The sequence below is a fragment of the Vombatus ursinus genome, unplaced genomic scaffold, assembly GCF_900497805.2.
Source record: "Vombatus ursinus unplaced genomic scaffold, bare-nosed wombat genome assembly UNPS02014803.1, whole genome shotgun sequence".
NCBI lineage: Eukaryota > Metazoa > Chordata > Mammalia > Diprotodontia > Vombatidae > Vombatus > Vombatus ursinus.
In genome coordinates this window covers 1,643,575-1,669,596 of record NW_020954581.1, presented here as the reverse complement: position 1 = coordinate 1,669,596, position 26,022 = coordinate 1,643,575, and the positions used below count along the sequence as shown (strand labels likewise).

Here is a 26,022-nt window from a genome sequence, read left to right as displayed (position 1 = left end):
CAGATTGCTTACCATCTCAGGGAAGAAGGAAAGGAAGGAGGGAGGGATAAAATTTGGAATTCAAAACTTAAAAAAAAAAAGGAATGTTAAAATTGCTTTTAGAGCAGCTAGGTGGTGCAGTGGATAGAGCACTAGCTCTGGATTCAGGAGGACCTGAGTTCAAATTCAGCCTCAGACACATAACATTTACTAGCTGTGTGACTCTGGGCAAGTCACTTAACCCCAATTGCCTCGCCAAAAAAAAAAAACATTGCTTTTACATGTAATTGGGGAAAAAAAATATTATTAAAAAAACAGAGCTGAAGATTATCTCATTAAAAACTAGCCTAGAAATATACAAGATAAAATGGAAAACACACTTACGGTGTTATAAAAGACATAACAGTCTGGTAGCTCCCGAGCATGGATAGTCTGTAGATCAATGCCTTTGAGGTTAAAGGAGATTTCAACTTCTAAAAGCCTGAATGGGAAACATTATTGATTTGAAATCAGAGAAGAAAAGTCACTCAAATGTCCATACCCTTTGACGCAGTTGGGATCCCATTGCTGGAACTATACCCTAAGAGGTCAAAGATGGAAAGGGTTCATCTAAGATAAGACATTCAAATCATCAGTACTTTTTTGGGGAAACGAAAGTGCGTGCCCATTGATTAGAAAGTGGCTGTGAACCAACTGTAGTAAGTGAGTGTGATGGAATGTTATTTTGCCACAAGAAATGAAAAATGAGAAATTCTGAGATTTCAGGCAAGACTTGAAGAAATGAATGCGGGATAAGAGAAGCTAGCCCAGGAGAACAATTTGCCCCAGGGCCATAATGATGTAAATGAAAATAATACTAAAAGTCAGCTGAACTCAGATAAATTGCAGTGGCCAGTCTTGGTCCTGGAGAAAAGATAATGAAATGCCCTTCTTTTCCTTTGGTAGAGAGGTAGGTGACTATGGGTGCTCAACATTGTACATACCATCTGGGGGTTGGTTTTTAATCAGTTTTCTTTGTTACAAAGGAGGGCTCATTCAATGGGGGTGTGGGTATGGATGAAGAAATAATGGATGGATAATATATGTGTATATATATGCATATATGTATGTGTATATATATATACATCTACATATATATATAAAACTTTTTCTTAAAGCATTGTATTCAATTGTCATTCCTTCCCCAAATCCATCAATATAATCCTTTTTTTAAACTGCAAAAAAAAAAGAAGTTTAAAAATGTTTACCGATAAAATTCTAGATTGAAAAATGAAGAATTCATCCAATGTCCTGAATTCTCAGTAGCAGGGACTTGTGGGTCTAAATGGATACAATCTGAAACAAGAGAATAAAACGTCATTAGACAAAGAAAGAAAAAGACTTAGCAACAAACCAATGCATTTTGTTTAATGTTGCTATGGTTTTTATTAAAATGAAAATACTGTCAGTGCATTTTAAAGAAAAGATGGGAAAATGTCCACTTGGTCCTTTAACAACTGGACATAATTTTATAAATTTGGTTAAAATCTTTTCACTTTTTTATATTTCACTTTATGTTTCAAATTAGTTTTATTGCTCTTTATTCCTCTAAAGAGTCTAGGAGGCAGTGTGCTAGTATGGTATAGCAAGAAAGCCTGAATTAGAAATCAGAGGCCCTGAGTTCAAATCCCAGGTCTGCCACCTACTACCTATGTGACCTTGGGCCAGTCACTTAACTGTATAGGGCCTCAGTTTCCTTATCTGTAAAATTAAAGGGTGACCAAAAAGATCCCTTATGGTTCTAAATCCATAATCCTATGACCTGAGTTTAAATCTGACCTGACACTTACATCTTAGATAATCTTAGGCAAAATCACTTTATCTCTCTAGACCTCAGTTTCCTCATCTGGCTTCTGAAGACCCTTGAATCTCTAGTTCAATGATCCTATTTTGATTATAAAACCAGTGTCCAGAGTCCTGATTTATGTTCTCTCTGACTCCATTATCCATGCCTAAGGGTGAAAGAATATACAGTCATGCAAAAGCTTTAATAGAGTACTGGGTGTGGAGTCAGGAAAACCTGAGTTCAAATTCAGCCTCAGACACTGTAGCCTTGGGCAAGTCAATTAACCCCTGCTTGCCTCAGTTTCTTCAATTATGTGAGGATGTAGATATGAGTATTATAATAACAGCACCTTGTGGGGATCAAATGAGATAATATTTGTAGAGCATTTAGCATAGTACCTGGCTCACAGTAGGCACTATGTAAATACTTATTTTCTTCTTGAGGATATGTATTGTCTCATTTTTTTTCTTTGTATCCAGTGCCTGGCATATAGGAAGTATTTAATAAATGCTTGTTGATTAATAATGACTCACATTCATATAATAATTATAATAAAGGTTTACAGGGTGACCCTGTGAGGTAGATAGTATAAGCAGTACCATAACCTTTTACAGCTGAGAAAACTGAAGCTTAAAAGATTAAGTGCCTTCCTTGCCCCACAGCTAACAAACCTGCAAGTGGGGCAGCTAGGTGGTGCAGTGGATAGAGCACCGGCCCTGAAGTCAGGAGGACCTGAGTTCAAATCCAGCCTCAGACCAAACACTTGATACTTACTAGCTGTGTGACCCTGGGTAAGTCACTTAACCTCAATTGCCTTAAAAAAAAATTTTTTTTAAATAAAAAAAAAAAACAAATAAACCTGCAAGTGAGGATTCCAACCCAGATCCTCCTTCTACCTCTGGGTTCTAGCTCTCTTCCCGCCATGCTAGATCCCTTCATGGATACTGATTGACTTGCTTGTACCTAAGGGCTGAGGTAAAACCCCTACATGAGGGTTAAGAATGATTTCAAACTGCAGGAAAGTAACAGGCTCATCATTCTAATGTCCCTCATTTCCAGGGGCAGAAGATGCCCTCCGGCTGGGGAGGCAAACATTCTCATGAAGATAGAAAGGACGGCTTTGGGAGGGTTGCCCCTTTCCAGGAGAAGGTGAGGAAAGGGATGGGACAAAATGTCACATACTACTCCAAGAACTAAGGGGGAAAGAAGGACAAGGTTGTAAAGGCTGGATTGAACGGAAAGTGACTTAATGTTGGAGTTAGGTGACTTGCCCAAGGTCGCACAGCTAGTAAGTGTCTAAGGCTGGATTAGAATTCAGGTCTTCCTCACTCCAGGGCTGGTGCTCTATCAACTGCATCACCTAGCTGCCCCCCCCAATATATTTAGAAAGCTCTACTTTCCAGTGAAGCTAGTCAGAAGACCATTTCTAGGCAGGACCGAGGCAGAGATACCATACTGCCAAAAATAATTAGTGAAACCACTATACAACTACCTCATCTGAAATCTATAGTTTTAGCCTGGCACCCTGAGAGGTTAAGAGTGAATAGGATAGGTGGCAGCTAGGTGACGCAGTGGATAGAGCACTGGCCCTGAAGTCAGGAGGACCTGAGTTCAAATCCAGCCTCAGACCAAACACTTGACACGTACTAGCTGTGTGACCTTGGGCAAATCACTTAATCCCAATTGCCTTACCAAAAAGAAAAGAAAAGAAAAGAAGAGTGGTTAGGATGATCAATTTAGAGGTGGAAGGGCCATTCGAGGCCATCTATCCCAACTCCCTCACTTGACAAATGAGAGACTAAGGCCCAGACAACTGAAATGATTTATCCAAGGTCCCATAGTAAGCAACAAAGCCAATTCAAACCCAGGTCCTCTGACTCCAAATTCATCACCGTACCTCACTGTCCATGCTCATATAGTACATAAAGCTGAGAAACAAGACTTGAACCCAGGTCTTCCTGACTACAAGGCTGGCTCTCTGTCTACTATGCCACGTACACCTCTGCCACTTCTTTTTTACACATAAGTAATTCAGGTAAATACACGCGTGTATTTATATCATTCACTGGATATGTATATTATTTATATGGATGGAGCAGCTAAGCGGTGCAATGGATAGAGCATTGGGCTTGGAATCAGGAAGACTCTTCTTCATGAGTTCAAATCCAGCCATAGACACTTACTAGCAGTGTGACCCTGGGAAAGTCACTTGACCCTGTTTGCTTCAGTCACCTCATCTGTAAAATGAGCTGGAGAAGGAAATGGCAAACCTCCAGTATCTATCTATGCCAAGAAAACTCCAAATGGGGTCACAAAGAGTCAGATACAACTGAAAAAATGACTCAACAACAATATATGTATAAATACGCAATGTTATAGGAGATATTATAGGATAGAAAAGAATCATCTAATGCCTATACTCAGTTCTAGGACAGTAACACTAATCTCAATGTAAAACTCATGGCTATAGAATTTATGCAATAAATTGTACAGTGTTATTCAAAGTAATCGACATAACCTTTAAAATGGAATGTGGCATTTTTATTTTGAAATATATTTATATTTAGTCTGAAATGAAAATCCACAGGTCTGAAGTCTGGGGAGTAACCATGAGAAAACAAAAGTAGGATTATTCAGAAAGAATTCTTTCACACATTATGCCCGTCTTCAGTGAAGGGCATGAGTAGTTTGAGTCGCCGACCTTTGGTTTTAAAACAAAGACATGTAGCTGTTTCCTCTGCTAAAAGTTTCTCTTTGTAAAGAAAATATAGATAATAAAGTCCGACAACGGCCATATGGTAGAAACATTCCATCCTACAAAAGCAAAGAAAATAACTTAGAATTACGCAACCCATCACCAAATAGCCTGGATACAAAACCTACTTTTCTAGAACTTGTTTTTGAGGGGAAAATTAATAATACTATACAGCTTCATGAAACAATAGAACAGGTTACCAATGAGAGGTCACCAGACAAATCTTCAGATCCAGCCCCATATTCCTATCACAGCAATACAAACACCTCCTGCATGGAGAGGGAGCCTAAAAGTCCCTCACGGTTAGGCATGACAGGTCTGTGATACATTCCTGGCCTTCCTGGAGCCAGGAAGATCTGAATTTGAATCCTGCCTCAGTTACTAGCTGTGTGATCCTGGTCAAGTCATTTTCACCTCAGCCTCAGTTTCCTCATCTGTAAAATGAGGATAATAATAGCACTTATTTCACAGGGTGGTTGTGAGGAACAAATGAGAATATGTGTGTGTGTGTGTACATATATACACATATATACCCACATATATATATATATATATATATATACACACACATATGTGTGTGTACAGTGAATTGTAAACCTTTAAACACCATATAACTGTTAGCTATTATTATTACTACATATGGAAACTTAATTTCAAATTTTGTCTAGCCATCTGTGCCAGCATAGAAAAGAATGTGATGCTGAATGGATAAATGGATAAAACAATCCATATCCAAGACTCAAGGCACTTAGCATCTCATGTCAAATGCATGGCGTTTATATACAATAAATCTGGTAAAGTCTCAGGGAGATATTTTCCATTAATAAAGATTAGTAATCTTCATTTAAAATGATAAAGCTAAACAAAATATATTTTAGGGTTTGGAGCAAGCTAATATTGAAATATACCAAAGTGTGAGCAGGGTGACATAGTGTGGTAGACTAGGAGTCAGCAAGTTCTGGGTTCAAATTCCACCTTAGAACCTAACTAGCTGTTTGACCCTGGTGAAGTTCTCTCAATGTCAGAGTCTTCACCTATAAAATGTAGATAATAATACCTGTAGCACAGGGCTGTCCTAAAATTTAAATGAGATCATGGGATCATAGACTGAGAGATGGAAGGGGCCTCATAGGCCATCTACTAACCCCTCATTTGACAGATGAGGAGACTGAAACTTAGAGAAGTACTTACCCAAGGTCACACTGGTAGTAAGCAACAGAAGGTGGGATTTGAATCCAGGTCTTCCTGAATCCAGAACCAATGTTGTTTTTATTGGACCATGCTGTATCCCATAATGTATATAAAGCTCTTTGCCCAATATAATAAAAATGATAATACTACCAAGGTAAATTTACAATTTTAATGCTACACGAATCAAAAGACCAAAGTGACACTTTCCAGAATTTGATAAAATAATGACAAAATTCATTTGGAAAAATAAAATATCTAGGGGGCAGCTAGGTGGCGCAGTGGATAGAGCACTGGCCCTGGAGTCAGGAGGACCTGAGTTCAAATCCAGCCTCAAACACATAACACTAGCTGTGTGACCCTTGGCAAGTCACTTAATCCCATTGCCAAAAACAAAACCAAAAAAAAAAAAATAAAAGATCTAGAATATCAAGAAAAATGATTAAAAAAAAAAGAAGTAGAGATAAGGAGTGAATAGCACTTTCAGAACCCCAAACTATATCCTAAAGCAGTAGTCATCAAAATCATCTGGAACTGGTTAAAAAAATAGAAAGGTAGATCAATGGAAAAGCCTAGACAAGAAGAATCAGAAACAAAGGAACTCAATAATCCAGTGTTTTATGAAAAGGAATAAATAAATTACTTGGGGAAGAAACTCATTATTTGATAAAAACTGCTGTGAAAACTGGAAAGCAGTCTGGCAGAAATTAGGCTAAGACCAACACCTTATACCACATTCCACAATATTCTAAATGGATATGCGACCTTAACATTAAAGATCATACTATTAAAAAATTAGAAGAGAAATAGACCACATATGGGTAACAAATTTGTTCTTAACCAAACAAGAGATAGAGGCAATGACAAAAGATAAAAATAAATAACTTTGATTACATAAAAAATGAAAAGCTTCTGCACAGACAAAATTGTTACACAGAAGATAATAAGGTAAATTGTCAAATAAGAAAAAGATCTTTGTATCAAATTTCTCTGATCAGGATTTAATATTCAATACATGTAAATATAGATAAGTCTAAAAGCCTTTCTTCAATAGACAAGTGGCCAAAGAATATGAATAAACAATTCTCAAAAGAATTATAAAATATTCACAACCACATGAAAAGATGTTTCAAATCAACAACAACAATAATAATAATAATAATAATAACAGAAGTGAAAATCAAAGCAACCATGAGATTTCCACCTCATACTCTGCAAATCGGGAAAGTTAACAAAAATGGCAATAATCAATATTAAAGTGGTTATGGGATAAAAGGCATGCCAATTTATTGCTGGTGAAGTTGTAAATTGGTACAATCATTTTGGAAAGCAATTTGAAATTATGCAAATAAAATTACTAATACTCTTTGAACCAGAGTTAGGGCTAATACCCCAAAGAATCTATAGATAAGAAGAATATCTCCCACACACGAAAATATTTATAGTAGCACTTTTTATGATAGCAAAGAATTGGAAACAAAGTAGATTGGGGAATGGCTAAACTAATTGTGGTACACAAATATAATGGAATATTACTGTGCTGAAAGAAATGATGTGTGTGATAAATACAGAGAAACATGTAAAGATCTTTTTGAATTGATACAGAATGAAGTAAACAGTCAAGAAAATAATACACAATATACTACAACAATGTAAATGGAAAGAACATCCATACACCAAAAAATCAAAAGTGAATGTAGCAAAATTGCAAAGATTAAGCATGACTCAAATTAAGAGGAGATATGAGGATACACCCAACCCACCCATTCATGGGGGTGGGAAGGTCTATATATGTTATACATTGCTTGTGTTTTCAGACTTTTTAAATATATTGATTAGCTCTTATTTTTTCCTCTTACTATTTTTTTTGTCTTAAAAAGTACCATTTGTTATTTAGGATGGCTCTCTAGGAAAAGGAAAAGGAGGGATACTGGGGAAAACTTTGAGGATATAAAAAACAAAATATATAAATTAAAAACTTATTTTAAAAAGTTCTTTGTAAATCTCAAAGCATTATAGAAATGTTAGCTATTATTATATAAATGTCAGCTATTATGATTGACATATTATTGGGTGAAGACCTAGGTTCAAATTACACTAGGCTATGTGACCTTGGAAAAGTCACTTAACTTTTTGTCTGAGGCAACTCACAAAGACTTAGCTCCCAAGCTACATATGGGATATGATCTACACTCATGGTGGGAGTTTCCTTATCTAGAGTTCCCTCCACCATCTTGAATTTCCCTCACCAAAGTCCTTTCTAGGTGAATAACAGAAAAGATTCTAGTCAGAGAGGATATGTGCTGCTTCCCTCAGTGATAAGTTCACCCCAACAGTTCAAAATGGCAGTTTATCATGATTTTTCATACATTACCTATTTCAACTTCACTGTCTATGTTGAGGGTATAATTGGACGGAAGCACAGTGCCTTTCTTGTAATGTTGTTTGCATACTTTCAAACCAATTCTATCATCTTTATTTTCTTCATAACCAACCATGCCCAGAGATATATTCTTTAAACGATGATACTGTTTAAAAGAAAGGAGGAAAAATAACCCAGCACCCATGTACTCTTATAAATTAAATAATATGGGGGGAAAAAAAAACCCAGAACTTACAGATTTATACAACAAGAAAAACATCCCCCTTCTTGCCCTTGCCAGTTACAAGGACCCATTTGGGTCTCATATCCCTCAACGTATACAGATAATGGCAATATAAGTTAAATTAAATGACCTCACAATGCTTTGCAGGCAACCAAAAACCTCATGACAAATGTTCGAAAGCAGAATGTGCTTTTCACACAGCAGGGGAAAAAGGAAGTCTATAGCTGTAAAGGTGATATTTTCTTAGGCCAATATGCTTTTCTCCCATCCTCCCAACTCCCCTTCAGTAATGTTTCTCACACTTCTCTAGATAGTAAATTACCAATTAAATGCACAACTAGGATTTTCCTGCTATTTTAATGACAAGGCTTACATCAATCCAGAGGTCCCAGGATTTCAGAGCAATATTTTCTTTTGAGAACTGCTTAGGGCTCTAGGTTAGGAATTCTTAACCTGGGATCCTTGGACTTGCATGGGGGGAGGAGGGAAAGAATCACATCTTTACGCTAGCTAATCTATAACTGAAATTTAGCATTTCCTTCAATTATGGATAGAGGCAACAAAACACAATAATATTAAGTAGTATCAGACTGCCAAAGGGGTTCAGGACCCCAAAAGGGGTTAAGAATTGAACAGCTGCTTAATGGTCAAAGAAAAGGTGGATTGTAAATCTTATCCTAGAATGGAAGTTCCTCAAGGGCTAGTATTGTTTCACTTTTGTCTTTGTATTCCTAGAGCTTAGCAGCTGGTAATTAGTAATCACTTAACAAGTGCCTGATTAAATAATACAAAAGATCAGAGGGAGGTGGGGAAGGGATTCAAACCCAGTTTGGAAACCAATGGGTCTAAATGGGATATAGGGCAGCTAGGTGGCTCAGTGGATAGAACACTGGCCGTGGAATCTGAATTCAAATCTGCCCTCAGACACTTACTACAACCTCTGTTTACTTTAATACACTGGAGAAAGAAATGGCAAAGCACTCCAGTATCCTTGCCAAGAAACCCCATGGACAGCATTATCATGCTATAGACCATGGGGTCATGAAGAGTAAGACTCTACTGAACCACAACAATAACAAAATAGGATATAGGCCAATAATTAAGACAGTACAAAAAAGCCCTTTCTATTTATTTTGGATATTTTCACATGTTTGTTTTGGCCGACGTAAAAATATTTCCTGCACACCTCCCCATCTCTCTTCAAAATACACACACAAACACACAGAATCAGGCAGAATTCTTTCAAAATTTTTATGGAAAATATGTTGCCCCAAAGTCCCCCAAAATCCAAGGTTCCAGAATTGCAAAACATTCACATTTCTAAAAAGTTACTCAACAGGTCAGGGAGTACAAATGTAAAGAATGCATCCAATTCTCTTTTCTTTGTCCATTCTGATGAAAGCAAACAGTTCTCACCGAGATCTCAGCAGTTTCCAAACTAAGTCTTACATCAGAGAACAAAAAAGTAACTATGTCCATGTAATAGTTCTTCAATAAAATGACGCCCTGCACAGAACTAAAGGAAATGACAAATTTCCAGAGTTGGTTCTGAAAATTACCACTTAGGGCTGAGAGATGATGTCCCCAGGGAGAAAAACCTTAAGCCTCTCCCTTAAGGGTTTTAGGACAAAGTAATTGCACCTATTTCACTTCTACAATTGGGGTATTATCCATTCCCTTTTAGCAAATAACGTAGTGTAGGGATTTGATTGAGGGGAAAATGCATTGAAGTGTTCGTAGGCATTAGCAAAGGAGGCAAAGTGGAGCCCAGAATGCATTTTCTTATAGAAACAATGGCATAGATGTGGGTTAGCTTCCTAAGGGCAGTCCAGAAAAACTTACTTAACCGATAATGTTCCTAACATATGTGCAGTACAACCCGATGGGACTTGATTACTTTGCTTAACGATACTTCTTTAGGAAAATGAATTCAGAGTCAAGAGAAACACAGAATGTCAAGAGTCAGAAGGGGCCACCAAGGTCAACTAGCCTGACCTGAACCTGAATAGACATCCCATTCTATGAAATCCCTGATGGATGGTCAGTCAGACTTGGCTTGAAGACCTTCCATCCTCTAACTCCTGAGGCAGCCTAGCCTATTACTTTGGGAGAGCTCTACTGAGACTTTTCCTTACCTAGAACTAAAAGGCTACCTCTTCCCTGTTACTTCTACCCAATAAGATCCAACTTGGTAGATCATCAGGAACACTTTTCTGTTCCCACCCTACCCCCAGCTCCCATGCCAAGGAAGAAAGAATTTCCCCTTCATTCTCATATACTTTTCTGGCCAAGGTAATAGGGATTCATTCTACTTTGGGGGTATCACCTTGGCTTAGGGCCCAGCAGAGCAGGAATCAGGGTCACAGAATTCCAGAACGTGAAAGTTAAAAATGGACCTATCTGCATCAGCCTATACACAAAACAAACCTCCATGAAGGAGTAACTATCCAGAAATCAAGAGCTATAGGTGCAAGGCGGGAATATGGGAAAGATGGAGATGTTTCCAGAAAGAAAGTTCCCAAATGGTAGAAGGAAAACAGAAAGAATTCCCATGGCCTGGCTGAGGTCATTCCTAGGTATCTATTGCATGTAAAGGACATTTCCAGGTAGTCTACAAGGGCTTTCTTTCTGTGTGGACAAACCTGAAGGAAAATACTTACCTGGTTAATGACAAAAAATATGCTTTCATAGACATCTTCCTGTGTATAGACGCTGCAACTGTAGTCATCTTCATCTATGCCAGAATATCCCTTTAGAAACAAGTGCTTAAAAGCCACAGTATTATCCTCTTTGAAAGAGACCACCAGCTGGTTATTCAGACCAAAAAGAACAAGCTGAAAAATACAACATTAAGATATAAAAGCAATTATTACCTAAACTATTCACCAGTTGGAATTTGACATTCAGTTCAACAAGCATTGATTTAAGTACTTGTGTTGGCTAGGTTATTGGGCTAGGTGTTGAGACTACCATGACCAAAAAAAAAAATAAAGCAACCCCTGTCCTCATAAGGGAGAATTGGGGGAACAGAGAAGGACAGATAAGTAAACAAAATATACACAGATAAGGAAACATGAAACAAATACAAAATAATCTTAATGGGAGGTGGGGAGGAGCAGCAGCTGGGATGGATCACGAAAGGCTTTTATATATTATTGCCCTTGGTGACAAAGTGAAATCATTTTCAATAGGATACAAAGTACATAAGTAACACCAAAAGTTAATATTACTTGCAAGGAAGAAACATCAGAACCAGTCCTAATAAATACCGGAGTGAAGCAAGGATGTCCCTTCTCTCCACTATCTGACATAGTGGTAGAGATGTTAGGGACAACAATACGATGAAATAAAAAAAAACCTAAAAGTGTACAATGCAAGGTTTTGCTTCGCACGGCCACGCATGTTTGTTCCAAGGGTTTGGTTTTTCTTTGGCAAAGAGACAAAACCATCCCCGTTTCCTGATGGCATGATGGTTCACTTATAAAACTCCAGGAAATCACCAGCACTATGGTCTTTTCCTTTGTCCTCTTCCCACCAGACTCCCACCCTGGGAACCTGAACTCCGATTTGCCGGCTTTCACCTTACCTTGTCTTGTCCCATATCTGCCACACCATCTCCCATCCATTGCCAAGACAAGCCATCTATGCTTCTGCAATGCGGAAGCACTAGAACTTTTCCTAATAAACACAACAGAAAACCAACGATGGCCCTCCTCCTCACTATCTCTCCTCTTTCTTCCACCAGAATTCCAGTCCCACCAATGAGACCTTGGGTTCTGATTGGTGAGCTTTCACTTTATTTTGCCTGGCTCTTGTTCCCACCATGCCACTTCTTGGCCGTCTCCAAGCCACAGCACTAAACCCCCAGTACCTTTACCACCCCCTTCCCAAAACTCCCCCCAACTCTTTATACAGAGTCTTTCCCTATTAGAATGTAAGCTCCTGGAGGGCAGAGACTGTTATTTGCGGGTATTCTTATTCCAACCACTTAGCATGGTGACAGAAATAGTGTTTAATAAGTGCTTTTTTATTTATTCATTCAAAGAAACTAATTGAGAAAATCAATAACTTCAGCAATGTAGCAGGAAACAAAATAAATCCACAAAAATCATCAGCATGTGTATAAAGCAATAGTAAAATAGAGAAAGAAAATATGGAAAGAGGAATCCCATTCAAAATGACTACAAAATACATAAAATATCCGGGTGCCAACCAAGGTCCATAGAGTCAAAGCTGTGGTTTTTCCAATAGCAACGTATTGCTGTGAGAGTTGGACTATAAGGAAAGCAGAGCGCTGCAGAATCAACGCTTTCGAATCGTAGTGCTGGAAAAGAGCTTTGAGAGTCCCTTGGACAGCAAGGAGATCAAATCAGTCAATACTTAAATTAATTCAGGCTATTCACTGGAAGGTCAAATACTAAAGCTGAAGCTCAAATACTTTGGCCACATAGCAAGAAGATGAGACTCATTGGAAAAGACCCTGATGTTGGGAAAGATGGAAAGCGAAAGGAAAAGGGGATGACATAGGATGAGATGGTGTCATGGAAGCAATGAACATGAACTTGGACAGACTTCAAAAGATAGTGGAGGATGGAAGGGCCTGGTGTGCCCTGGTGTGTCCATGGGGTCATGAAGAGTCAGATGCAAATGAACGACTAGACGATAACCACAAAAGTCAATCTATCAAGAATATTTAAAACATACAAATACAGTAACAAAATATTCTTTAAAGAAATAATGAAAGACTTAAATACTTGAAGGAACATTCCTTGCTCATGGTTAGACCACACCAATATAGTAAAAAATAATCAGATTACCAAAATTAATTTACATACTTAGTGTTACAGCAAACTACAAAAGGAGTACTAAACAAAATGGTTGATATAGGGCTTTAGACAAAAAAATAGAGACCTGGACAAAATAACAACCAAATTCATTTAGAAAAATAATAGTCAAGCTTGTTCTCATAGAAGCATGTCCAGTGCAGGAAATCCAAAAGCCCCATACTCATTTATGGTAGCAGACAGAACCAGGCCAGTACCCAGCTTACGGCAAACCAGAGACCTAATTATTATTATTATTATTATCATTTTTTTTTTTTTTTGGTGAGGCAGTTGGGATTACATGACTTGCCCAGAGTCACATAGCTAGTGAGTGTTATGTGTCTGAGGCCAGATTTGAACTCAGACCCTCCTGACTCCAGGGCCAGTGCTCTATCCACTGGGCCACCTAGCTGCCTCTCAGAGGCCTAATTCTTGCACAGCGCCCAACACAGGGTGACCAAGGCCCTATCCACAGCAGGCCAGAGCAACATAGAGAAATACATAGGAGGCTCAGCTAGACCAGCACCCAGAGTGGAATGATCAGGGGCCCATTCTCATGTTTAGGAAAGAGAAAGGAACAGACAAACATCCAGGTTGCCCACAACTAACCCTGAATCCAGACTAAACCAACATCCAGGCAGACTGAACCTGGAGCATACCAGGAGATGAGGCCAAATAATTCCTAAAGAACTCGGGATAAAGCAAGACCCACCCACACCATCCAGGATTAAGGAAACAAAATTTGATCAAAGGACAAATTCCAATCAAGAACCTGAGAGATGAAGTAACAGTAAATGGAAGAAAATTGTGAACATGATGAAGAAATACCTTTGATTGAAAGAATCTCAAAGAGTACCAGAAGAAGCGAAAACATGCAAGTCCGAGAGTTTCAGAAAAAAAAAGACTGTCCGGGCAACAAGGACTGAAAGAGTACCTGGAAGAAATGAAACGAGATACAAAATGGAATAGCTAGGGAGGAAAAAAGTGGCAAGAATGCCATAGAAGAAACAATGATAAGCCTTACCCAAGAACTGAACTCCCTAAAAATTAGAAGGGGACAAGCCAAAAGCAACAACCCCATGAGACAACTAGAAATACTAAAACAAAATTAAATAATTGAAAAAAAAAGAAGCAATCATAAGGGGTATGTGCATACATATATGTATATATATAATCAAAAACTAATTTAAAACAGGTGAATCAGAGATTAATCTAAGCATCATTGGACTACCAAAAAAAATGACCATTAAAAATACCATATTTCTAGAAATCATAAATGAAAACTGCCCAGATCTCTTAGAACCAAAGGGCAAGGTAAAAAGAGAAAGTGTCTTCTTGTCACCTCCTGAAAGAAATCCTAAAATTAAAACTTCTACGAACATTAAGGCAAAAATACAGAGCTTTCAGGTCAAATTAAAAGTCCTGCAAGCAGCCAAAAAGAAAATATTCAAGTTCCAAGGAGCAGCTGTTAGGATCCCACAAGATTTGGTAGCTGCCACTCTAAGGAAGAGGAAAATTTAGAATACAATATTCCAAAAGGCAAATGATACAGACTTACAATTAAACACAATTTATCCGGCAAAACTGCACATAATTCTATGGAGGGGAAAATGGACCTTTAATGAAATAAAGGCTTTCTAAATATCCCTGATGAAAAAAGGCCAGAACTGAGAGGAGCTAGGAGAGCAGAGCATCATAGGGGTGAAAAGTTACTGGCAAAGACTGCTGAATAGGAGATGAAGGAGAAGTCTGCAGATTGAGCCAAGTTAGTAATTAATGAGTGCGGGCTAGTGCCCCTCCAGAAATGGAGATTAGGCAATTAAGGAAGGAAATCATCTATCAGGAGAGCAATGTTTCAGGGAATATGACACTCTTCAGAATAATATTTAAAGAAATATTTTTAGGAACAAGTACAATTGGTTATTTTATTATCCTTGATTGAAAATAACTGCATAAGGTAACTCTCACTTTCCTTTATATTCAAGCATATAACAAATTTCTAAATCAACCTGAAAGTTCCCTTAGAGTCAAACATCTTCCTGAATATATAGATTCTAGCTATGGTGTTTTGAGTCTTCAGGAAACAAATCTTTAAGTTTTCAAGAGTCTTTAAGATGGTTTCCTTTCATTACCAGGAAATTTTAATTCAAATTTTATCTTTTTGCTTACAACTTATTAAACAGAAGCTGGTAAATTACCTTCTCAGAACTCCCAATTAGCTTTCTGTGCATTATCTAGTCCCTCTGACTCTCCTACATCTTCTTTTCCTTTTGGCAAAAACAAAAGAGAGAGGAGTTGCCATCCGATGGGCTTTTTCTGATTCGAAGAGATTTCTGAGATCACCCTACTAATTAAACCCAGCACTGTCCTCCCCACCTAATATCTTAGCCACATCTAATACAACTGGTCTTTTTAGTAAAAGCTGATGATGATTCCAACAGTTTTACAATCTGTTTTTTTTCTTGAAGTTTACTTTTTACAAACTGTGTTCTTTCTCCTTGGAACAGTTAAAAATACATTTGAAAAGAACATGATAGTTTTTAAAGATAAATATCAAATTACTTCTTTATAGAAATGTTAAAAGTAGAGCCCTAAATGATTGGCTAAGAGGGAGTGGTGGACACCTTACCTGAGCACAGTAACTTAAGGCAAGGGCTTTGAACCTAGATTCATGAGAATCTAGCAAGAGAGTGTGAAATGAGAAAAAAAAATCAATGGATGATTCATAGAATAGGCAGAAAGATTGTCTTAGGGGAAAGGATATGGAATGAAGAAGGGAAATAGAAGAGCAGGAAAAGAAAACTTACTCTCCAAAGTCCTGGTTTAAGACCCCCACTTCTCAGGTGTATCCACCAGGATGTGGCTTCATCCGCCAGGTTTAACATTGAAAAAGTTTGGACACCTAGCTCAATCCCTAATGCTGATTGGCTGTCAAGTCTGTCGCGTGATTTCCCTTCTTGGAAGGTATGATGCAAACAACTCAAATTCTCCAATGCAAATTCTCTCTCTTCACCGATGTCTTTCACTCACTGGCCATTAATTTTCAATGCTTCCTCTTGTGAGGCTGCAACAGATGAAACCCTGGTCGGAGACCTAGCAGTCCTCCACATAATCCAGAAGTCACTTATGCTTCATTTCCTGTATTTCTTTTGTTTTGGTGAGGCAATTAGGGTTAAGTGACTTTCCCAGAGTCACAGCTAGGGAGTGTTGTGTGTCTGAGCCTGAATTAGAATTTAGGTCCTCCTTACTCCAGGGCCGGTGTTCTATCCACTGCATCATCACCTAGCTGCCCCGAGGAATCCTATTTTTTAAAACAAGCTACTGAGCCTATAAGCCCCATCCTGAATCACTACCTGGGAATATCATTAGTGAGGGGATCTGAGATGCTATCGATCAATCAAAATACCACAGATCCTGAGTCCTAGCACAAGTCATGGCTATGCCTGAGAGGAAAGTTCTTAACCAAGCAAGGGAATAAAGGGGATCACAAAAAATAAACTAGAAAATTTTATTTACTTGATACTGAAAAGTTTTTGCACAATCAAAACCAAGGCATCTAGGAAAATGAAGGGGGGAAAAAAGGTCTGCCAGCTAACATATACAAGGAATCCATACCAATATGTATGACTTGTGAGACTAAGAGTTATCCTTAAAGATAGCTAGGTTGCCCAGTGAGTAGAGTGCTGAATTTGAGTCGGGACAACCCTGAGCAGGTCACTTGCCTCTCTCAGCTACACAGGATTGCTGTCAGAATCAAGTGAGAACATATGTAAAGTTCTTTGAACCCCTGAAGGCACTTTATAAAAGCAACCTATTCCTACTGTCATTAGAATTATTAGGAGTCACAGTGGCAGAAGCAGCAGGGTAACAGCATTTCTCAGCAGCTAAGAGGTCGTACTCAAAAGTACTCAAAAAGGACCTGTGAACATTAATAACTACATGAAAGAGGGCTGTAAAAATCTCATAAAATGAATGTGAATAAAAACAACAGTGAGGATGTGGCTCATGCCCAACAAACTTATCAATGACAAAACACAGAAATACTCAATGTTGGAGGGGCTGTGCCAAGACTAGTGAACTGATCCAACCACCTTGGAAAACACGGTGGGATTATGCTAAAATAAAGTTACTAAACCTTACTGCTAAGTGTGTGTGTGTGTATCCTATTAACACCAAAATATAATCATAGCAACCACAGGCACTTTGTGAAGACAAAGTACATGTCCATCAATGGGAGAATGGTTAAACAAAGTGGGGCACATTAATGTAATAGAATATTACTGTATTGATAATAATAATCATAATTACTAGAATTATCATAGTGCTTTATGGTTGGCAAAGTGATTTACAATTATTATCTCATTTGACGTTTACAACAACACTGGAAGAAAGTTACAATTATCCCATTTTCCAGATAAGGAAACTGAGACAGATAGAGGTTAAGTAACTTTCCCAGGGTGAAACAGTTGTTAAGTCAGGCTAAACTTGAGCCCAAGTCTTCCAGAACTCTATCTACTGTTCCACCTAGCTACCACTACACTGTCATTGTTATTATCATAAGAAAGAGGAGGAGGAGAAAGAAGAAGAGATAAAGAAAATACAATTAATATGAAGAACTCAGACTACGGGAAAACTCCTATGAACCTGATGTACAGTGAACTAGTAAAACAACATATAGTGGGCAGCCAGGTGGCGCCATAGTGCATAGAGCACCAAGTTGGAATCAGAAGACTTATCTTCATGAGTTCAAATACCGCCTCAGACTCAACTAGCTGTCTGATCCCGAGCAAGTCACTTCACCCTGTTTGCCTCAGTTTTCTCACCTGTAAAATTAGCTGGAGAAGGAAATCACACCACTATCTTTGACTGGAAAACCCCAAATGAGGTCATGAAGAGTTAGATGTGACTGAACAACACAACATAACCAGAAAGAACAACAAAATGGGAAACTAAACATGGAGTAATTATAATGACCAAGTTTAGCTCCAGAAAAAAAGCTAGAAATAATGAACCTCTTTTCATTGCAGAGGTGGGAAACTACAGATGTGTAACAATATCACATGTGTTATCACATATGGTAGACGTTTGGATTAGTTTTGCTGAGTTTTTTCTTTTCTTTTTTTAATCTGTTACTACTATTAATAATAATAGTTACCATTCATATAGTGCCTATTCTTTGCCAGGCACTGCATTACATGCTTTACAATTATTTCATTGGATCCTCATAACAATGTTGGGAGGTAAGTGCTATTAGTACTCCCATTTTATAGTTGAGGAAACTGAGGCAGACAGAGATGAAGTGACGTGCCCAAGGTCACAAAGCTAGTAAGTGTCTGAGGCTGGGTTTGAACTCAGGTCTTCCTGATTCCAGACCTGATGCTCTATTCACTATACCACATAGTTGTCAAGGGATGGCTCGATGGCTAGAGGAGGGGTGAGGAATATATTCAAAAAGGAATGTGACATTAAAAACAAAAAGGGAAGCATTAAAATAAGGAACAAATTTTGTTTAACTGTTATCTTAGATACAGCAACAGAATGATCAATAAATAACAGTTAGATGTCACATGATTATTAATGTATAAGCTCTATTATTAACAGATAAGTTCTGGAAAATTATGCAAATACTTAAAAAAGAGAGACTTTAATGTAACTATACCCCACAAGCATTTTTCACAGATATGTTGGTAGTAAACAATTAGAGTGTGCCTTGAGACATTGTATTCAGAATATTATATCCAAAACATGAAGGTATAATAGTAAGATTGAAATTACGAGGAGATTAAAAACTTGTCCACTTTCCCCAACCCCTTATGTGTTTGCATCTAAAAATAATTTTCTGGTAGCCAAGTCTGGATCTAAGGAGAAAACATAAAAGTCTTCCTTTCCAGCGATAGATAACTAAAAAGAAGGTCAAAGTCTCAAAAAAGAAACTTAGAAAAAAGGAGTTCAAAGAACATCTAAATCCAATCCCCCTGAGTAATGCTGAAACATTTGCTGCAGATAAGTTTTAAAGGAGAAATTGCATTGAATTATTAAGCATTGGCTTTTTTCCAGCAAGCACCATGGAGGGCAAATCTTGGGTTGTGAAATCCGTGGAGGAGAGACTTTTCTGGTACCAGGAAAAGTAGGGCCCCATGGGGGCTGCGTACAGAGCAAAAGGGAGGGAAAAAGGAATGCTGCACCTTCCTTCAAAGAGAGACGACCCGCTAAGCCACAGAGCTTGAGAAAAGTCAAAATGAGAAATGAAACAATTTCTCTTCCCACTGGTCCTGGACACCAAACCATCTGCACCTCTGGGATTGGAGGTGGAGAGACAAGAAAAAATGAGGAAGGAGAGAAGAGACAGCATGTCATGGTTGGAAGGACCCCCCCCCCCCCCATAGTGGGCCAATGGAAAGAGTATGGGATTTGGGCATCAGCAGCTATGGTCTGCACTCTCAGATCTCCCCCTTCCCGACTCTTCCATGTCACTTAAGCTCTCTAGTACAAAATTCCCTCACCTACAAAATGAGGGTGTTGGTCTAGAATCATGACCTCTGGGGTTCCCTCCAACTCTAAATCTATTAATTCTCCGACAATAGACTTTATCTTGTCCAACCTGCCCTTGAACAGGAAGCCTTTCCTACCAATTCCCTTGCAGGCAGGCTGCCATTTAAAAGAAACCCTTTATCTCAAGCCTAGGATAGAATTTTGTCCTGTACTCTTGACATTTAAATAGTAGCTACAGCCCCCCCGTACTAACTATGCCAGGGAGTTTCTGCCCTAGCAGAAAATGTATAAAATCTTACAGGCTAGAGGAAAGTGTAAGGCTTTTGTTACTGTTGGGTTATCTCAGTCGTGTCTGACCCCATTTGGGGTGATACTCAGATATTTCTTGCCTTGGGTGCAACATCCCTTTAATCCAGAGTTTCTCTGGTGCCTGGCTTAGTTTTCTGACACATTGTTAGGCTCTTAACCTTGCATTCCTAATCCCTAGTTATTTAGTCTTCTGACCTGGGCTCCATGATTTCAGGTCTTCTGGAAAGTCACCAAGCCCAGAATCTAGCATGGCAGCTTTTGTACACGCTCAAGGGACTAGGCTGGTTCAGGAGCATCCGCCACGGCACCAGCTGGCACAAGCAGGTAGAACTAAAAGCTGGCACGGGCACCAAGGCCCAGAGAAAGATTATGGCACTAGGAGATCTGGTTGACCTAACCCTGATCCTGCATTCTAGTGGGCAAGTCACTTGATCTCTCAAATGAGATATGCATAAAGAACATAGCACAGTGCATGGCACATAGTAGGTGGTATATAAGTGCTAATTTCCTTCCCTCCCTCTCCCCTCCTTCTTCTCAAGGCCTCAGGGTTAAGTAGAAAGTGATGAGATCCTGGCTTGGGGTGTGGCAATGAGTGGAAAGAAAAAAGGTATTTTGAAGGAAGAATGAAGAGAATCTTCTTTAATAGTCAAGATAAGAACAAAAGAGAACCCTAAATGAACCAACCACATTCCCAGTTTCTGAAAAAAAAATTGCCTGATGTCAAAACTGACTCAAGGTAAGCAACTTATCAAAAAAAAAAAAAAAAAAAAAAGATTTTGGAGATTTTGGAGAGGAGGAGAGGGCGGGGCAAAGGCTTTGAGAATGTCCCAATTCCATGCCCCTGCACTGCCCTCCCCTTTCCTCCCCCTCCCCAAAAAAAAAATAAGGAAACAAGTACACTGGCGACAACAAGCCTGTGAGTTTGACCTTGATCACTGGTAGATTTGTAGAAAATACTATCAAGTTAATGCTTAGTGACCATCTAGAAAAGGAAGTAGTGATTGTTGTGATCTGATGCAGCATGCCTCTGCTAAGAACACGCAGGGCGTGTCCGACCTTCATTTCCTCTTTTTTTTTCCTTTTTAACAGGATTTCTTAGGCCAGGTTCCTCACCCAAGAATTCTTCAGACACTTGACTCATCCTGAGTGAGTGAAGCTACTCAATGTTCCATAACTTGGAGGGAGGGGCCACAGCTAAGGAACACTGCACGTGATGTCACATTTTTTTGATGTTTTGACTGATTTTGCTCAATATTTTGGGTCCCCCCCCCACTTCTTCCTCTTTTTTTCTTTCTTTTATTATTACGAATGGTTCTGTGGGAGAAAGGATGGAAAATCTGGGCAATGTAAAGAAGGTATAAATAAAAATCCATTTTTAAAATGGCAGCGATTAGGACTTAAACTTATACTTTATGTTCTCCTCTTCCCCTCCAGCTGCTGGTGCTTTCTACCTACTATGTATGTATCATGTGTGTATAGGTATGTGTACACATGTATATGTTGCTGTTCAGTTGTGCCCAACTCTTCGTGACCCCATTCGGGGTTTTCTTGGCAAAGATACTGGAGTGGTTGGCCATTTCCTTCTCCAGCTCATTTTAAAGACAAGGAAACTGAGGCAAACAAATTAAACGACTTGCCCAGGGTCATACAGCTAGGAAGTATCTGAGGCTGGATTGAACTCAGGAAGATGACTTGTCCTGACTTTAGGCCTGGCACTTTATCCACTGCACCATCTAAGCTGCCCCTGATAAGTGTGTGTGTTGTTACTGTTGCTGTTCAGCAGTTTTCAGTCATGTTTGACTCCATCGGGGATTTTCTTGGCAAAGATAATACTGGAGTGGTTTGCCATTTCCTTCTCCAGTTCATTTACAGATGAGGAAACTGAGGCAAATAAGGTTAAGTGATTTGCCCAGGGTCACACAGCTAGGAAGTGTCTGAGGATGGATTTGAACTCAGTTCTTCCTAACTCCAGGCCTAGCGCTCTACCCACTGTGCCATCCACTCACCTATGTGTGTATGTGTATTTGTGTACGCACACAGAGTATATAATATATATACACACGTGTATAAACTGATATGTGTGTATTTGTGTGTATATATTCACACATGTATACGCAGATATATGTACATATCTATGTATAGTATGTATGTATATGTAAATATATGTACACATGTATGTATGAGGCTTTGGGAAGCTAACCTATTTGTCCAGGGTCACTCAGAGAAATAAAGTGAATTGTCCAAGACCACAGTTTGTAACTGACAAATTTGGGGATCAAAGCCAAGGTCCATTGGGTCCAAATCCAGCGCCCTTAGTGATAAAAATGTGTGAATCCCTGAACTTATTATCTGGTATAGTGGAACCCAAAAAGATTTCCAAGTACATAAATCATTTAGAGGTATGAAGGAGGTTGTTATGACTATGTTTGTGGAGTTGGCATCCAGGAGTTTTCTGAAACCATGGGCACATACTTTGAATTCCCTAAATTCCAACAAGCTGTAACAGTTTATTTCGAGTGACATTGAACTGGTTGTACTGAAGGCCTGGACACTATTCAGATGCTTCTTTGACGTCTACAGTTGAGCTAGGTATGTTCCCCAGCCTTACGGATAATTGCTTATGTTTTCAGAAGGATCTAAGACAGAATGGGGGAATAGAATGAGCCTTCTACTTCGAATCAAGAGTTGTTCAGTTGTTTTGGCCACGTCTGACTCTCCATGATCCCGTTTGGTGTTTTCTTGGCAGAGATACTGGAGAGATTTGTCATTTCCTTTTCCAGCTCATTTTACGGACAAGGTAACTGAGGCAAACAGGGTTAAGTGACTTGTTCAGGGTCATACAACTAGTAAGTGTCTGGGGCTGGATTTGAACTCAGGTCTTCCTAACTCTAGACCTACTGCTCTATCCACTAGTTGCCTCATAGAATCAAGAGGCAAGGGTTCAAATCTCTCCTCAAATCCTCAGTTGACCAGGTGATGCTGGACAAGTCAATGGACCATGCTGCTTCTTGCTGATTGGTTGATAAAATTATGTCAATATTCCAGTGCTTAGCACAGTGCCTGGCATATAGTAGGCATTAATAAATGTTTGTTGATTGATTGTCATTTGAGGAAAAGCCTAACTAAACATGGAGTTTATCATCAGGTGGTCCAGAGACTAATTTACCTTTTTGGCCTCATCAGTTCCTGAAAACCATCTATTAACTTGTGGAAGAGTAGCAATTTGCTTTGGTAGCACAGGACTTGGAAGAACACAAGCACTTAATAAATGCTGATTGACTGACTGAATAGTAAAAGTTCATATACACAGACAAATCCACAGATCCTCAAAGTGCTAAAGAACCTGGGGACACAAACATGGCATCCTCCTAATGGAAAGCCCAAATATCAGTGAGGAGTCAAAGTCCTTTTAGAAACAAAACCAAAAACAAATCTCTTTTCTGGTAGTAACTATGAAAGCATTCACGGTGGAGGGGGAAAAATTTAACATAATAGAAATTACCTGGGTTGTCACCATTACGATCTTCAAAATCTGCAGCCCCAGTTTCCATGGAATCTGGTGTCTGGCTCGGTACTTTTCACATGGATTCATGAAGTAAAACTTCAGGTCCTGTTTCAGGCACTCCTCCATCAGATCAGATTCAGGATGGGCCATCATTGTACTGGCAAGAAAAGAAGGAACTCATTAAAGCCCTCTCCAAATACTAGGACAAAACCTTCAGAGGACACCCTGGGGCAATATATGTGCTACTCATATACTTGACCTGGCCAAGTCAATGCAAACAATAAAGGCTAAATTGAACCACTGTGCTCTTTTCTACATATACACCAATACTGCCAGGACTTTTGATTTCTCTAGTGTAGGTACTATGCCTTTCAGTGACACAGATTAGGATAGCTGTGTATTTTAGTAGATTGCCAGGGAAATTAAGTTAATCTCAGTGCCTTCCCTCTGAGACTACTCCCAATTTATCCCGTAAATATTGTTTGTGGGTAAGTTTACTCTGTGAGTTTGCTGAGATCAGAGACTATTTTTTGCCTTTCTTTGTGTCACCAGTGTTTAGCATAGGGCCTGGAACACAGTAGATGTTAAGCAATGTCAGTTGACTAACTAAATTTGTTGTGGTGGAGAAATTCGTTACCCTGTGGCCAGTTTGATGATGGGTCTTCTGACCCAACCAGAAGAATAGAATATATATTCTATTACTAGGCCCATCCTCCTAATGAGGCCCCAGTACTCTGTTTCATCATATAAAATTGTAACCTCCATGAGGGCAAGAATGTTATCATCATGTTTAAATTTTTACCTACCTTAGACCACAGAGCAGTGTTTTGCATCTTTGTTATTGAAGTGGATCTTTGATTTAATTGTTCTTGTACTCCCAGTGAAGAGGCTCCCTCTACCAATGCAGAATGACACCTGCTCTGTAATTTATAATCTCCAAGAGTCTCTGGGGGACATTGAGAGTTTAAGTACCCTGCCCATAGTGGTAGCTAACATGTCAGAAGTGAAATTTGAACCCAGTGGACTCTGAAGTCAGCTCTCTATCCACTGTGACAGGTGCCCTCATTGCTGTGCATGCAGTTGGCACATCATAAAAATGTTTGTTGATTTGAATCCATCTACCATATCTCAAAATAACCACTACACAAAACACCAATATTAAAAGAACAAAACTGCCTGCTAAAGAAAAACATCAAACTTGGGTTTTTATTTGCAGTTTGCTACGATAAAAGTTCCATATGGAGTCGTGAAAGCCTAAACTACAATGGTGGCTGTAGAATTGGGAAAAAAAACAACGCAAAGGATAGTGCTAAGGCAGAACTGATTAATTGAATTTTTGAGGGGGAAGGTTAAAAGGAATTGGAAGATAATTAAGATTCTAAGGCTGGTTGAAGGGAATAATTGTACTGTCATTAACAGAGATAGAATGTTTTTTTTTTTTGTCTTTACATAATCCCCAAAGGTAGTACGGTATCTTATACACACTAGGTGCTTAATAAATGTTTATTGGGTTAAATTAACTAATATGAGAACTTGAGAAAGAGAATGGATTTCTAGGGAAATATAAATTTAGTTTCAGATACATTAAGTTAGCCTTTGTTACTTCAGTATGTCTTAACAAGAAACCATTTGGCTGAAACGAACCCGTACCTTTCATTATTATTACTTTTACCAAAACTTCTCCTAATTAAAGTATCAACTGATAAAAATCAGAGACATAATTGTAAAGGAAATAAAAGGGGGCACTTTTGAGTCAGAGATTATGTGCCAAATACATTAAAAAAAGGAAAAGTTTTACCTTCTACTACTTGTAAAGAGCTGGAAAATTACATTAACCATCTGTAGGCAAATTTAATAGGACTTAAATATTCAAAAATTGTAACTCTAATCCTAGACTGGTCATTCAAGTTTTAAAATTTTTTAGAATTTTGAAATAACTTATTTATGGTTGATCAAAGCAACATGATATAATGGATAGGCCTGTCTCAGAAAAACCTGGGTTCAAGTGCAAGTTCTGATATATTCTGGCTATGTGGTCCTGGGTAAGTCACTTAAAATTTTAGCACCGCACGCAACTCTCTCAGACTGCAGAATAGCAGTTTATCCGCATCAACGAAGGGACCTTTCTGACTTGGGAGTTCCCCAGTCCAATAGAATCACAAGTCCAGACTGAAAAAATAAAAAACAAAATCATATGTCTAATTTCTATGCCACGTGACCATCCAAGATGGTGGATCTTATGGGATTCCCCAAACAGCATAGAACTAAAATCAGAATTTCCAAGGTGACCCAAAAGAGAAAGGGAATCCCAATGGGAAAAAACAGGTAGGAAGACGTCAGAAGTTCTAGCGCTCGAGGCAGTAATAAAAAACTCGAATTAGCCAACTAGAAAAAAATGAAATCCACCGTAGACAATCTCCCCAAAGATCAAGAGACATTAATAGATCCCGAATATAAAAATTTTAAAGTGGAGAAAAATCTGGCAGAAAAGAAGCAAAAGGCAAAAACGTTTTGTTGTTGTTTTTTTTTTTTTAAAGAAA

At 38.7% G+C, this 26,022-nt stretch overlaps 1 protein-coding gene across 3 annotated transcripts in view; it reads right to left on the bottom strand.

Annotated features, from left to right (window-relative positions):
- MCOLN2 (mucolipin 2) overlaps positions 1-26,022 on the bottom strand; it is an 85,602-nt gene that overhangs the window by 39,989 nt on the left and 19,591 nt on the right. For 2 of the 3 annotated variants that reach the window (XM_027873930.1, XM_027873929.1), the window contains exons 2-6: positions 23,480-23,639; positions 11,014-11,187; positions 8,122-8,275; positions 1,227-1,314; positions 364-460 (exon numbers count right to left, since the gene is read on the bottom strand). In XM_027873930.1, the coding sequence (XP_027729731.1) occupies positions 364-460; positions 1,227-1,314; positions 8,122-8,275; positions 11,014-11,187; positions 23,480-23,639 (673 nt within the window). Of the gene's footprint in view, positions 1-363; positions 461-1,226; positions 1,315-8,121; positions 8,276-11,013; positions 11,188-15,983; positions 16,199-23,479; positions 23,640-26,022 lie in introns of those variants that run through there. The other variant, XM_027873931.1, reaches the window with a different exon arrangement.